At 52.5% G+C, this 14,735-nt stretch overlaps 1 protein-coding gene across 2 annotated transcripts in view; it reads right to left on the bottom strand.

Moving 5' to 3' along the window:
- The window catches only part of ADAMTS14 (ADAM metallopeptidase with thrombospondin type 1 motif 14), an 87,399-nt gene extending 78,366 nt beyond the window's left edge, over positions 1-9,033 (bottom strand). For both annotated transcript variants that reach the window (XM_009458637.5, XM_507838.9), the window contains exons 1-2: positions 8,652-9,033; positions 6,552-6,991 (exon numbers count right to left, since the gene is read on the bottom strand). In XM_009458637.5, the coding sequence (XP_009456912.5) occupies positions 6,552-6,991; positions 8,652-8,733 (522 nt within the window). In that variant the 5' untranslated portion in view covers positions 8,734-9,033. The remainder of the gene's footprint in view (positions 1-6,551; positions 6,992-8,651) is intronic.
- Positions 9,034-14,735: the final 5,702 nt, after the last annotated feature.

Below are 14,735 nucleotides of genomic sequence, written 5' to 3'. Positions count from 1 at the left end.
GGAAGGATGAGTGTCTTTCTCAAATACTAATGTGACTCCTGTTTACAAACCTCTATGGCTCCCCATGATGCCAGGGGTAAGGCCAAGCTCCATGGTGAGGTTGACATTTTCCAATTACATTTTCACCATTCTCCCTCTCCCACGGAGAGCTGAAATGACCTGCCATTTCCTGAATCTTGCAGAGACACGGGATTTCCTTCCCTACAGAATGACTACAATTCTCACTCCGTGGCTTTGAAAACCCCTACTGATCCTTTAAAACCCAGCCCAAATGTCCCCTACCCTGGAAGCCTTCCCTGAGCACCCCTCCTTCTCAGTACTCACCTCCAAGCCACCCCTGGCATGCATTATGCTTCCCTGTATTCCCACAAATCACTGAAGCTTAGTATGGTCTGTGTTGCTTTTTACTGTCTACTGTGCAGTTCAGCCTCCCCTTTAAACCGTGGGCTTCTGGAGTACAGGGGCAGAGGGCTGAGTTTCATCCCTGCATCCCCAGGACTTGGCCAAGGGCCAGTCAGATAATGCCAATGATCTATATATCATTGCAATAAAGGGACTCTGATGATATTTGTAATATTTATCATTATTAATAATTACTGTTAAAAAGTAATCACGATTGGCCGGGTGCGGTGCCTGTAATCCCAGCACTTTGGGAGGCAGAGGCAGGTGGATCAGCTGAGGCTGAGGTCAGGATTTTGAGACCAGTGTGGCCAACATGGTGAAACTCTGACTCTACTAAAAATACAAAAATTAGCTGGGCATGGTGGTGCACGCCTGTAGTCCCAGATGCTCAGGAGGCTGAGACAGGAGAATCACTTGAACCCAGGAGGCGGAGGTTGCAGACTTTTATCCATTTTTAAGGCCCTGCCATAAACCATGTCCTGCACTTTGCCTTATCTCATTTAATCCTCTGAACAACCCCATAGACAACTGTTCCTCTGCCCTTCCTACAGATGAGGAATCTAAGCATAGGGAGATGAAGACACTCGCTCAAGGTCCCACAGCTGATCTGTGCTGGAGTGAGCACATCCTGCTCTTCCCCCAAACTAGACTATTTCCTTGGAATTACGAACACCACCTTTCATGGGGCCCTTCCATAAGCCAAGTGTTTTTAGTAACAGGTTTTTTTTTTTTTTTTTTTTTTTTGAGACAGTTTCGCTCTTGTTGCCTAGGCTGGAGTGCAGTGGTGCAATCTTGGCTCACTGCAACCTCCACCTCCCGGGTTCAAGCGATTCTCCTGCCTCAACCTCCTGAGTAGCTGGGATTACAGGCATCCCCACCACGCCCGGCTAATTTTGTATTTTTAGTGGAGGCGGGGTTTATCCATGTTGGCCAGGCTGGTCTTGAACTCCCGACCTCAGGTGATCCACCTGCCTCAGCCTCCCAAAGTGCTGGGATTACAGGCATGAGCCACCGCGCCCAGCCAGTAACAGGTTTATTGAGATATAACATACCATATAATTCACCCACTTAAAGTGCATATTGTAATTGTTTTTAGTATATTCTCAGAATTGTGTAACCACTGCCACAATTTTAAAATATTTTCAGCCTCCCATAAAGAAGCCCCTTACCCTGAAGTTCTCAACTCCCCCCGCCCCACCCCACACTGTAGTCCCATTTTAAAGACAACAGGGAGGTGCCGAAGGAGCTTCTGTGACTTGTTCAGTGGTGAGCAGCTGGGCTGGGATGCAGCCTCCCCTGCCCCTCCCAAAGCCGTCTGCCAGGGTCTACTCAGTATAACCCATCAAAAATGCAAGATCTGCAGAGAGTGGAAAACAGAACCAGATGGTGACAAATCTTACACGTGTGGCTGCTTCCGCGCCAGGCCCTGACTCACAGAGGCACTGAAGGCAAAGGGGGAAACACGGTGCAGCCAAGCTCCCATCACCCCGTCGCAGGGCATCAGGCCCCAGGGCCTGGGGAGGCAGAGATGGCCGTAGGAGAAGCAACCCTTCAGGAGGCTGGTGGCCTGGATTCTAGATGGGCACAGTGAGCATGCAGCCCCACTGAGAAGCAGGAACCCCACTCTACCGACCCCAACCTTGCACGCCACAACTTCTCCAGGATCCACAAAGAACTGATCCCCACTCCATGTTCCTCCCAGGTGCAGAGTGTTAGTGGCTCTGAAGAGTGGCCCATCAGGTCACTGGACACATTCCCAGTCTGGGACTCTCAGGTCTAACAGCATCCCAGGCTAGCTGCCCACAACCCCAGAGGAAGCACTTTGCAGGCAGGACCAGGCCCCGCCCCCACATCCCTTATTTCCTGCCCCTGGACATCCTCAAGACTGGCTGGGTCAGTCATTCTTTCTGCTGGTCAGGAGCCTGGCACTATCTTTCATGTTTATAATGTCTGAACAGTCTTGAGCAATTGCTACCTCCTCCAGGGAACCTTCCTAGATGCCCTAACCAAACTAAACAGGTCCTTCTCCTGCTGCCTCTCACTAGATTCTCAAGTTTGCTTTTATGTCTGGGTCCCCATTAGCCTACGAACCCCTCCTGGGCAAGGGCCCTGCTTTTTCATTCCTGGATCTTTCTCTTTCCCCTCCCACAGTTAGGACACCCAGAAGGCCCTCCATAACAGTGGGTGGGAAGTAAGATAAAGTATCCCATACCCCAGTGTTAGGCATGAATTAACCACAATGTAGGAGGGAGCCATCAACTACAGGTTTACAGGGGCCTGGCTCCAAACTCCAACAAGGTCAGCCCCATGCCACAAAGCACCAATGCCAGAGCTGGAAGGGGTCTGAGCTTACACATTCCAGCTTCCTTAACGCACCCAGGAGGCAACTGAGGCCCAGAGAAGGGGCCAGCTTGCTCAGAGTCACGCAGCCATTATCTCTCAACTCCCAGCCCAGCCTCTTCAAGAGAGCAACCTGCCCCATCCCTGCCCCACACCCCTTCTTCCATCCTGCCCTTCCTTCAAGGTCAGACCAAGCCCCCCTGCCCCGCGTGTCTTCTAGGGTCCACTCCCCAGCCCCACCTGACATGGTGCTCCTTCCTCTGTCCAACCATCACTAGCCTGCTCAAGCTCTTCTCCTGCCCAGAAGGCCCTCCCCACCCCCTGACCCCAGCAAACTTCTACTCATCCTTCAAGGCCCAGTTCAAATGTCACCTTCTCTGACATCAAAGAAAACAATCACTCCCATTTACTGAGCACCCATCCCCACTGTGTTCTAGAAAACCTAGTGAATGCTGAAACTACTGGTGGGTTTCCCCCTGCATGGCACCCAAGTTCCTTGAGGACAGGGACCTGCCTCTCTGCAAAGCAGGAGTAATAACAATATCTGCACACACACTTCAGAAGATTGAAGGAAGCAAAAGAGCTTTGTAAACTATAAAGTCCTGTACTAATGGAAGCTATCTGTATTATCTTCGTATCTCCGCCTATGACTCAGTTTCCTCATCTGCAAATGGATGGAGTTAATAAAAGCACATACACGTATGCATGCTGTGTCTGGGCCACAGGAAGGACCCGTTACTGTTGCTGTCATTATCTGTGTCACTTTCATTTTCTTTATGATCTCCTGTGGACCTTGTCCATGGTCAGCACTCAGTACAAATTTTTTGAAATGAATGACTTTGGCATTTGAGATGTTAGAGAATGTGGGATTAAAATCCAGAGACCATGTAAAGATGTAGAGTTCAATCTTATCAGAAATGCTACACCGTGGCTTTTGAGTCCAAAGGTGAGCTCAGCTGGGTCACTGGGACACAGCCCCTTGCTGTCACGGGACACAGGGCCATTTCCTGGAGTGGGCAGAAAGTCAAGGAATCCCAGCCTGGGGTGACCTCTGTGCCGGCGGCCCCAGTGGAAGGCAGTCAGGGAGTACCACTCCCAGGGCCTGGAGGGGAGGTGTCCAGATACTGGACTTCAGGACTGGCCTCTGGAAACAGCCAGGGTACATGTTGTGGTCCAGCCTGAAGCTCAGCCCAGTGAAGTCCATTTCTGCCCCTCACCAAGGGGAGGGGGACCCAGGCAAGTCACTTCCTAGAGCCTCAGTTCTATACCAGCTACCCAGCAAGCCTCCAGAAGCCTGTACCTGGACAGTCTCTGAGATCCGATCCGGCTTCAGCAAATGCCACACAGAATCGATTCCCATCTTCCAGGGCACATCAAGTATAGTCCCTCTTTGGACAAATGAGAAGAGTAAAGCTCAGAAATGGGGAGGGGGTGACTTGCCCAAGGTCACACAGCTAATGAGAACATTTACTCAGAGGCCACTAAAAATCAGCAACACCCTCTGAGGAATCCCCAGCCCCAGGCCCACTGAACAGCCCCACCTCCACCATCCGCCAGCCCCCAAAACCAGAGCATGAAGACTTGTCACCATATATGCTACACCATGTAGCCATGTGATCGTGCTTCAGGAGTGCTAGCTCAGGGTCCTTCATGGCCCTCCCTGGTCCCTGTGGCACCTAGTGGTCAGTCACTACTTGTCAATGGGCTGCTGAGCTGGTTCAATGACAAGGGAGGTTTTCAGGATGCAAAGGGGGTGGGGAGTCACTTATTATTAGTGACGGTCATCCTCAGTTTAGGTTCTCACCATATATTGAGCATCTCCTCTGTGTCTCGCTCCAGGAGGGCAGTCAGAGAAGCTGGAGCCCTAGCCCTGTCACTGAGGAGCTTACAGCCTACCTGTGTGATGACTTTAGAAGGAATTCACCATCTAATTCAGTTCAGCTGCTGGCTTGCACCAGCACTTTCTCTCTATCTGCATGGATACTGTATCCCTGGATGATTCCTAACATCACTTGGGATTTTCAACCAAAACTTGTGGCCATGGCATAGCTCTAGCCAGCGGGGTGACCAAGGGCCCCTGTGGCACAGAGCCGCAGAGCCAGAGTGGGCTGGGGGCAGAGGCTCAGCCCAGACACCTGACAAGGCCTTAGGCTCCCCCAGCTGCCCTGACAATCTGCTTTCTCGAAGTCCGCTCTCAGGAACTCTTGAATCAGTTCACCTGCAGAGTTTGGTAATGATCAGATCCTGGTCCCTCCCCTGAGAGGCAGATTCTGCGCACCTGACAAGGTGCTCAGGTGATTCTAGTGCATGCTCAACTATGAGAACCAACTACCATGTAGATAAGCCCTCTCCATGAGGGCCCTACCAGCTTCAATGGGATGAAAATTTATTCTGGGGAAGGCAAAAATATTACACCTTTGAATATATAAAACACAGATAGATATTCAGTGTATAAACAGATATTCAGTATATCTGTGGTATTAAAATTGCATGAGGAAAGCCAGGCACAGTGACAAGCACCTATAGCCCCAGCTCCTGGGATGCGGAGGCAGGAGGATGGCTGGAGGCCAGGAGTTCGAGGCTGCAGTGCCCTGTGTTTGTGCCTGTGAATAGCCACTGCACTCCAGCCTGGGCAACATAGTGAAAATCCACCTCTAAAAAAAAAAAAAAAAAACCTCATCGTGGGGTGGACTGATGATTGGGAGGAAATGTCTAAAACATTTAGGGGTACATCATGATAAAAGGTGGAAAGCACTGGCCTAGACAGAGGCAGCCACAAAATCAGCAGATAAGACATCTCCTACACATGAGACGATGGTGACAAATGCTCCCCACCCTGCCAGTGAGGAAGGAACCCACAACCCCTCCCCATCTCAAATTTTCTCGCTCTCAAAGCTGAAGGGCAGAGGAGCAAGCGGGCCCCTTCTTAGGACCCATCAGCTCACATCTGATGTCTCTGGGGCAGGGAAGAGCCGCCCAACAGGACCTTGAGGCTGCTGTGCGAGCTCACAAGGGCCTGCACACTGAGGAGGAGCAGCGAGGGGAATGAGAGCCAACTCCAGGTGGGGGCGAGAAAGACAGCCCACCCCATGGCTTTCTGGTTTGCAATGTGGAGCCAACTAGCAGAGGCGCTCCCAGACTCTGGGAAGCATTGCGGAAGCAGTGGGGGTCCTAGGAAAGGGACACACAGAGCAGCCAGGAAAGAGCAGGCTGGCTCTGGGAGGAGAGACAGGGAGGAGAAGAGGAAGGACACGACATCGCAATGTTACAAGACATAATAGCAGCCGCTAACTGTGCCCACGCCACGAGCCAGGCAGGGACAGCCCCCAGTGCACTGCCCAGTTAGGCAGGCCATATCATTAACACTCGCGGGTCAGCTCCAGGAGAGCAGAAGCCACGTCTGTCTCAGGCACCACTGTACCCCCAGCACCTAGAACAGTAAATATGTGCAAAATAAATAAGGGAAAGAACCACAGAGAGGTTAACTCATCCAAATCCTCACAGCTAGGCAGTGGCTCAGCCACACTTCCAACCCCAGTGTCTCTCTGCACTCAGAAACACCAGCCAAACAGCTTGTGATCCAGCTGGGTCCATGGAAGGCGAGGGGTGAACACCATCCCAACTTGGCCACTTGACACCTGGCAGCGCATGAACCTAGTGGCCCGCGGGGGCAGGCGGCACTCCCTCTGGAAGGCAGCACCACCCCTGCCTTGGCCCAGACTGCAAAACATGCCCATAGCAATCTCAAAACCACGTGAGCAGGGCATGGGAGGGGGAGGATGCAGCTTAATGAAAGTCTCATCCCTTACCAATCCGTCACAGTTGCTGATGGCAACAGCTGCCCCAGGCATTCCAGTGACACCTCCAGTGTACACACACTCCTGCCGTAAGGGCTGCCGGAACAGCTCCCGAAAATCCTCCTGCCACTCCACTGAGGATCCTGGCACTACCAACCTCCGATTGGGCCGCAGGCGCAAGTGCAGTTCCTTCCCGAAAACAGTGACATTGAAGTAGAGGGAGTGGCGCCCCACCCTGCCAGGCCACAGGGTCCCTCCTGGGTGCAGAGGGCTGCGAGCCACCCGGAGGTGACTGGAGTGTCGTGGTAGTGTGGGTGGCGTGTCCACTACCATGCTCCCTGCAGAGGCTGCTGCTGGGCCAGACACCACGTGGGAGAGGAAGCGTCCCCGAAAGTCTGTGCTGCAGGGCACTGTCACACCATAGTCACTGAGCTTTCCAGAGAGGTGCAGCTCTGTTGGAGGTAAACAAAGAGTCACTTCAATGCAGTCGGTTCAGAGGTAAGGGGAAGTCAGAAATCCCACGCGGGCAGGGAGGGATAGGAACTCTCAGTGTCACCCTTAGGTGGGCCCCTTAGCCCGAGTTTACCCATTTTCCATCCATTGCTTCCTGAGCTCCAGGATTCCTACACTTGGATGAAGGGTGTTCGGGTACCTTGTGGCACTCCCTGTAGCCCCCAGGTCCTTTTTAAACTTAGCAGAAGAAAGCAAATGATACCAGACAGAGCCCGGTCACTAGCAACAAGACTTCCGACCTTGGGCTCTGCCCAGAAAAGGACTAAAATTCCCCAAAAGCCAACAGGGCAAATAAAGGGAAGGGCAGATCTGCCCAAACTCCCCAGTGTGCTGAAGTCACCAGCCCAGGCTGGGGTAGTGCCCTCCTCCCCAAGCTTCCAAGAACGCAGCTGGCAAAACAAACACACCTAGAAACCCAGGGGACCATGGGCACGTGTCAAGGAGAAGGTGGGGCTGCAGAGGGGAGCGGTTCTCTATTTTTCCAAGGTTAGAAAGAAAACTTTTTACAGGAGGACAGTGGCCGCTGAGATCTCTGTATGGCCGAGCCCCAAGCTGGATAAATATAGATCTTCAAAAATAAAAGGATATACAGGGGGTGACCTGCCCACTTGGGCTGAATTAACTGTGAGGTCATGGCCCCATGCTCCAGGCCACATGCCAGCAGGCCCATCCTCACGCAGCTCTCCTTGAGCCCAGCCAGGCTGGGCAGGAATGACAGCTCCCTGGCTTCCAGGCCTGGTGATTCATGAATGTGAGTTTGGGAGGAATTTTCATTTCCACACAGCTCTACCTCTCGTCTCCCCAGTTCACGTCACTGATGAAACATAGAAAGTGGTGTTTCCTGAAAATCCCCCATGCCCACAGCTCTAGTTTCATCCCCATTATAGCAGAGGACCCCTAAGACTGCTGCAAGAGGGGACCCACTCTGGCACATGAACAAGGCTCACAAACAAGGAGGGACCCTGCCTGGAAATGACCGGTGACTCCTCCCCATGTTCAGAGCCACCAGGAGGGTACCCCATGCTGCAGGGCGGGAGTGGAGTGTATCTGGTCTGTATGCAAGAGGCCTGTGTCCACAGCGTTTGACAGTGCTACGTTGGGGGCAGTGGAAGGATGTGTGTTTCTGTGCAGGAGCGTGAGTGCCCCGCATGCTCTGCTGTAGGAGGCAATCACCTGTTAGCCTTATGCTGGGTATGTAACAGCCACACACACACACACACACCCCTTGCACCCATGCTCACACAAGTTGGAGACAGAAAAGACATTGAAAGAGAAAGACACACAGGACAGAGAAACAGATTGGGGAAGAGGGGAAAGAAACACAGAGAGACAAAGAGACAGATGCGCTGCTCCCGAGAAGAGACTCGATGCTCCCAAATTCTCTCCTGGGGTCTCCGTCTACTTCTAGTACCAGAAAGGGAGAGAAATCACGGGACAGTGCCGTGGCACAGTGGAAGAAAAGACAGCAAATCAGCCCAGAGTGTGCATACTGCCTCCCACCCGCGGGAACCCTGCCCGGGTGGCTGGGGCAACCTTGGGCCACCCTGACCGCGTGCACCCCGGACCCCACGGGCCCCCGCGCGCCCAACCCGCACGCACCTGGGGTCCGGCTGCCCGCGGCGGCGCAGAGCGCACAGTGCAAAGGCAGCAGGCAGGACAGCAGCGCGCGGAGTGGAGCCATGTGGCCGCGCTGGGACGCGGGCTGGGCAAGCGTCCGAGCCCCAAGTCCCAGGCTGAGGGCGGCGAGGCTAGGGTGCGCCCCGGGCTGTCGGAGCACCGGCTGGCTGCCGCCGCTGCCGCCTCAGCCGCCTCCCCGCCTAGCTGCTTCCCTCCCGCCTGCTCCGGGTCCCCTGCGCGGCGCCGCCGCCTGGACCGCTGGCTCCGGGCGCGCGAGGCTGCCGGCTGGAGAGCGGGGCCACTGACGCGCCAGCGCCCCCGGTGCCAACTGCCGGCTGGTCGGTCAGCCCGCCCGCGCAATGACGCTCCGGGACTCCGCGGGAGCCGGGCGACGGGGCGGCGGGACGGGCCGGGGGTGGGCACACTGGGAGGGGCGGGGCCGGGCGCGGGTCGGAGCTGGGGCGCCGGGCGCCCCGGGGGCGGGGCGCGCGGCTGGGGAGTGCAGCTGCCTGCGGCCGGGGATCGGAAGTGCCACGCGGAGACAGAGCAGGGGTTCCTGGCGCACGGACCGATTGTCCCCTCAGACGCCTGGGATCCCCGGAGTGGTGGCCCAAAGCCGCTTTCTATGGCTGCTCCGCCCCCTTTCTTGGCCGCAGGGCCTGCTCTCTGTTTCTGTTCCAGAGCCGGGAGCCCAAGGGGTGTCCGGCTGTATTTGGGAGTGTGGTGGACAGTGAACCTCCCGGTAGAGGGAGACTCCCTCTTTCTTTCACTATGGTCTTGATGCCCTCACTAACCATCGACCCCTTGGATCTACCCATTTTCCAGACTCCAGCCCAGGGTGCACGACTGACCTGTGTCCTAGCCAAGAGCAGGGCTGAGCCGGTGAGGAGGGAGCCCTGGCTTCAGAGTCAGACAGCCCTGATTGAAATCCTAGCTCTGAGCCTCAGTTGTCTTATCTGTGAAATGGGTGTTAACTACAGCACATAATAGATGCTCAATAAGTGATAACTGCCCTCCACTTCCATCCCTGACACCAGTAGCAACTGTGGCATCCCAAGGTGGAAAGAACCAAGAGTCTGAGAGATGAGCACTTGATGCTAGTCTTGCAATGGTGTTGAGACCAGGTCAGGAGTCAGTACAAACAACCCAACAGAAGATCCATGCTCTTGCTTTACTCTGTAAATATGTAACTAATAACTTGCAAATAAACTATATTTCAAGCAATCCAGGGGTGGGAGTTGTGGAAAGCAGATTTTTTTGTAATAACCATGGAATAAAGAATCTCGGAAATGATGCCAAGGTTTTGGAGGACCAGTGCATTTAAGAAGCAGGTTCAGAAAGCTAAAGTATATTATATTCCAAGCATTCCAAGCTACATCAGAGCATCCAGTTATTTGGAAATGCCACAACCAAATTGATCTATATTAAATTCAGGAAGAATAGAGTTCCTCTTTCTCCTCTTTCTGGTCTTTTAAGATGTGTGTTGGCTGCGTGCAGTGGCTCACGCCTATAGTCCCAACACTTTGGGAGGCTGAGGCGGAAGGGTTGCTTTAGCCTGAGAGGCTGAAGCTGCAGTGAGCTGAGCTTTGGCTCACACCACTGTACCCAGCCTGGGTGACAGAGCAATACCCTGTCTCAAAAAAAAAAAAAAAAAAAAAGATGTGCAAAGTCAAGGTCCAGACAGGATTCTGTGTGTGAGGGCTGACAGAGCAAGAAAGTTAGAGGGTATGTGTGTGTGTGTGTGTGTATGTGTGCGTGTGTGTGTGTGTGAGAGAAAGAGAGAGAGAGATAGGAAAGAGAGAGAGAGAAAGAGAGAGAGAGAGAGAAGGCTGGGAGATGACCAGGCTGGAGCTTCACAGCTCTGGCCCTCTGCAAACCCAAGCCCACCAAATGATCTCTGGATAAAATGGCTTCGCTTCTCAGGGTCTCAGTTTTCCAAGCTGCAGAGTGGGAACCCTGTGGGACAGAAGGAAAAAGTCATGGCGTAAGGATTGCCCCTTTTCTGCTGTGGGGCCATCTCAGAAAGACTCCCCTAGAAAACTCAGGGGCCCCAGCTCCATTCCACCCCCTTGTTCCTGCCTCAAGGAAAGCAAGTCAAGAGGAGCAGGTCACAGCTGGGGCCCCAGCAGCCTGCTTCACTGGAGTGGGCTGCGGCCTTCCCTGGAGCCAGCCTTGGCAAGCAGAGAGCAAAACCTCTCCCTGTTTCTTTACCCCCACCCCCTTCCCTGGGGCTACAATGGTTGCTTTTATTGGCAAGTATTGTGTGTCCAAGCTCTCTTCCACTGAGGAAGGCTTTGTTAGGAAAAGGGGACATGGGGGCCTAGCTCAGAGTCTGGGCCAGAAGGTGGGGAGAGGGCAAGGTGGCCCCAGATTTGGAGGTGAATGGGGCCAAAGAAAGAAATCCCCAGGTGTAAGCTGGGGACCCTCCTATGAAGTCAAGGTCTGGGTTTCCCAGTGTCTTCCTTGAGTCTTCGCACAGGAGAGAATGTCTTAGGTGTTTCTCCCAACACCTAACACAACAGTTTCAGTCTAAGGCCCTGGGGGAGAGGGATGCAGAAAGTCTGTGTTGGCTGCATGAAGCCAGCAACCAATTGAGAAACCTGATATGGGCAAGAGAAAGTCTGAAAACCAGGTAAGGAAAGGGTAGAGAAATGTGCTCTAAATGAACATGCAAGGTCGCCAGGGGGGACCCCAGGGACTCTGGGGACTCTGGGAAGGAGAAGCTTAGAGGGAGATTTCACTGCCGTGGATCCAAGCTGAGGCTTCCACAGGGGAGACAGAGAGGAAGCAGTGTTCCTGGTTGGGAATGGCACGAGCATGGGCAGGAGGGGGCAGCCTGCCATGAGCCTCCCAGGCAGGAGGAGAAAAGGCTGGACTAGCTAGAGCCCATGGAAGGCTCCTGTGACAGGTAGGCCAGAAAGACAAAGTGGAGGTGTCTATCCCCAAAAGGTGACTGTGGCAAGAGTTTGAAACAGATGTAATGAGTGGGCTGGGGCTTGGGCAACGGCCCAGGATTTGACCCTGAGGAGCAAGGTGGTCCCAGCCTCCACCCACGTTCCTTTGAGCATAAACAAAAATGCAGAGATTTGGAGATAGAGGGGTTGAGAGGCAATCTCCAGTCCTGTGCCCCACTCCATTTTATAGTTAGGTAAACTGAGGTCTGGAGAGGAAAGCAGACTTGCCTCTGGTCACACAGCTAGTTTAGAGGAGGGCCAGTTCCCCTGGCTTCAGAAAAGCACAACCTCTGCTGAGTGCCAGCTCTCTTCCCCTCTTGCTCCATCTTCCAAGATAAAGATGAGGAGGTTCAAGGTTGAGACAAAATATCCCCACCCCAGCAGGAGTCCCAGATGCCCCCACAAGGAAGTAAGAGTGTCAGCTTGTGATAGGTCTCTGCAGCAAGAGGCCAACAGCTCCATGAGAGTGACCCAGAGGCAGGGGGTCCAGCAGGCAGCTATCATTTGTTGAGAACCAGCTGCTGTGCTAAGTGTTTACCTGTTTTATCCACACCTGGAGGAGATGAGTACTCTGAAACACAGGAAGAGGGTCCTTGTCTTCTAACCCATGGTGTGACAAGTGACCAGTAGGGCTCTGAAATGCTCTGGAGAAGAGGAGTTCCACCCTAGCTCACTGAAAGCCATCACCATCCACCCTGGATAGCCAGTTAGGAAGTCAGACAGCTGGACCACCCTAGTCACCTCTCTCACCCACCACATCAATCCCCTCCAAGTCCTGTGGAGTTGACTCCAGAGGATATTCCAAATACAGTAACTTCTTTCCATTTCAAATGCAACCCCATCTCCCAGCAGGCCACCAGCAGCCCTCTGTGGACACTGCTGTAGGTTTGTCCTAACAGATAACCCCACTCTTCTCCAGGCCCCGGAATCTCTCCTCCAACTACACCCAGAGATGTTTGAGACATCACCTGGCCCTCTCTGCTATTAAACCTCCAAAGGCTCTGTTCCTCTTGGAACAAAGATCAGACTCCCTGTGCCCACCTTCCTGCCTCTGTTACGGACAAAGCTGGTCCTCTCAAAAAAATGAGGTATTATTCTCCGTTTGGTGTCACAAAGTCAGTACGCAAAACTGAGAGTGAGCATCAAGCAGTGCAGGCTTTATTTAATGGCCATGGAATTGAGAAGTGGGAGCTTGGCTCACGAATCAACTGTCAGCAGGTTCCATGATGCCCCACAAGCTGCAAAACCAGCAAGTTTTTATTAGTGATTTTCAAAAAGGGAGGGAGTGTATGAATAGGGTGTGGGTCACAGAGATCACGTGCTCCACAAGGTAATAGAATATCACAAGGCAAATGGAGGCAGGGCAAGATCACAGGACCACAGGACCGGGGCAAAATTAAAATTGCTAATGAAGTTTCGGGCACGTGTTGTCATTGATAACATCTTATCAGGAGACAGGTTTTGAGAGCAGACAACTGGTATGACCAAAATTTATTAGGCGGGAATTTCCTCTTCCTAATAAGCCTGGGAGCGCTACGGGAGACTGAGGCTTATTTCATCCCTACAGCTTCGACCATAAAAGACAGCTGCCCCCCGAAGCGGCCATTTTAGAGGCCTACCCCCAGGGATGCATTCTCTTTCTCAGGGATGTTCCTTGCTGAGAAAAAGAATTCAGCGATATTTCTCCCATTTGCTTTTGAAAGAAGAGAAATATGGCTCTGTTCCATCTGGCTCACCAGTGCTCAGAGTTTAAGGTTATCTCTCTTGTTCCCTGAACATTGCTGCTATCCTGTTCTTTTTTCAAGGTGCCCAGATTTTCTATTGTTTAAACACACATGCTCTACCAACAATTCGTGCAGTTAACGCAATCATCACAGGGTCCTGAGGCGACATACATCCTCCTCAGTTTACAAAGATGATGGGATTAAGAGATTAAAGTAAAGACAGGCATAGGAAATCACAAGGGTATTGATTAGGGAAGTGATAAGTGTCCATGAAATCTTCACAATTTATGTTCAGAGGTTGCAGTAAAGACAGGCGTAAGAAATTATAAAAGTATTAATTTCGGGAACTAATAAATGTCCATGAAATCTTCTCAATCGATGTTCTTCTGCCATGGCTTCAGCCGGTCCCTCCATTCCGGGTTTCTGACTTCCCACAACACTGCTCAGCTTGTGAGTGCTGGGAAGTCACAGATACAGGGCATCTTTAATAAAGATGTTGAGCATTGAAAACAAGGGGAGGAATATTCATGCCTTTTCTGGGAATGGGCGGAGAACTTCTGGGAACCAGAGTTGCCACCTTCCTTTTTGTCCTTTCGTGGTTTCTTCCAGCCATTGGCATGGTGATTATCAACTATGGTCATGCTGGTAAGAGTGTCACTTAGCCTGGAAATTAGATTATAATGAAGTTAGAGGTTCTTCAGAGGTCAAGGGAATTGTCATCTTGGATCTCACCAGTCTTAGCTGCTTAGTCACGAGGGGGAACTTCTGACCTCAGATGTCCTGTTTTCTAAAGATAAGCAGAGTTAAGGTGGGGTGAAAAGTCACTGAGGTCACGTACACTGGGTAACACCTCCACCACCCTCCAGCCTAGCTCCTTGCAGGCACCTTTGCACAACAGGCTGTTCTCTCTGCCCATAATGCCCAACCCTGTCTCTTCTCCCAGTCAATGCCTGCTACCCTCAGACATCATCCTTTTAGTTCTCTCTTCCCCAAGCCTGTCCTGGCCTCCCAACCAGGTCAAATCCACCTGCTGTTGTACCATCTCTGGGCCCCTGCACAGCAGTTTTTGCTGTTGAGTTTCTCCTGATTCTCTGTGATTCACAGATGAACACCTGCTTCCCCCAGACTGAGTTTCACAGGGAACAGGGACCACATTTGGGGTTCTCTCCTCATTGTATCCCCAGTGGCTACCCTGTGTTGGGCACATGGGAGGCCCTTAATAAATATTAGTTAAATTAGTAATCAAATGAACGGAAGTTGGAGAAAGAACAGTTCACGGAAAATTTGGCAAGTCAAGCATTTCCCAGAATAATCATTCCAGGGGAAAACGTGAGACACATGTGTGTAAGTTCTGAGTGGCCATCAACAAACATCACCAGGCTCCACAG

The sequence above is a fragment of the Pan troglodytes genome, chromosome 8 (genome assembly GCF_028858775.2).
Source record: "Pan troglodytes isolate AG18354 chromosome 8, NHGRI_mPanTro3-v2.0_pri, whole genome shotgun sequence".
In the NCBI taxonomy this organism is placed as follows: domain Eukaryota; kingdom Metazoa; phylum Chordata; class Mammalia; order Primates; family Hominidae; genus Pan; species Pan troglodytes.
This window is presented reverse-complemented; position numbering and strand designations above follow the sequence as displayed.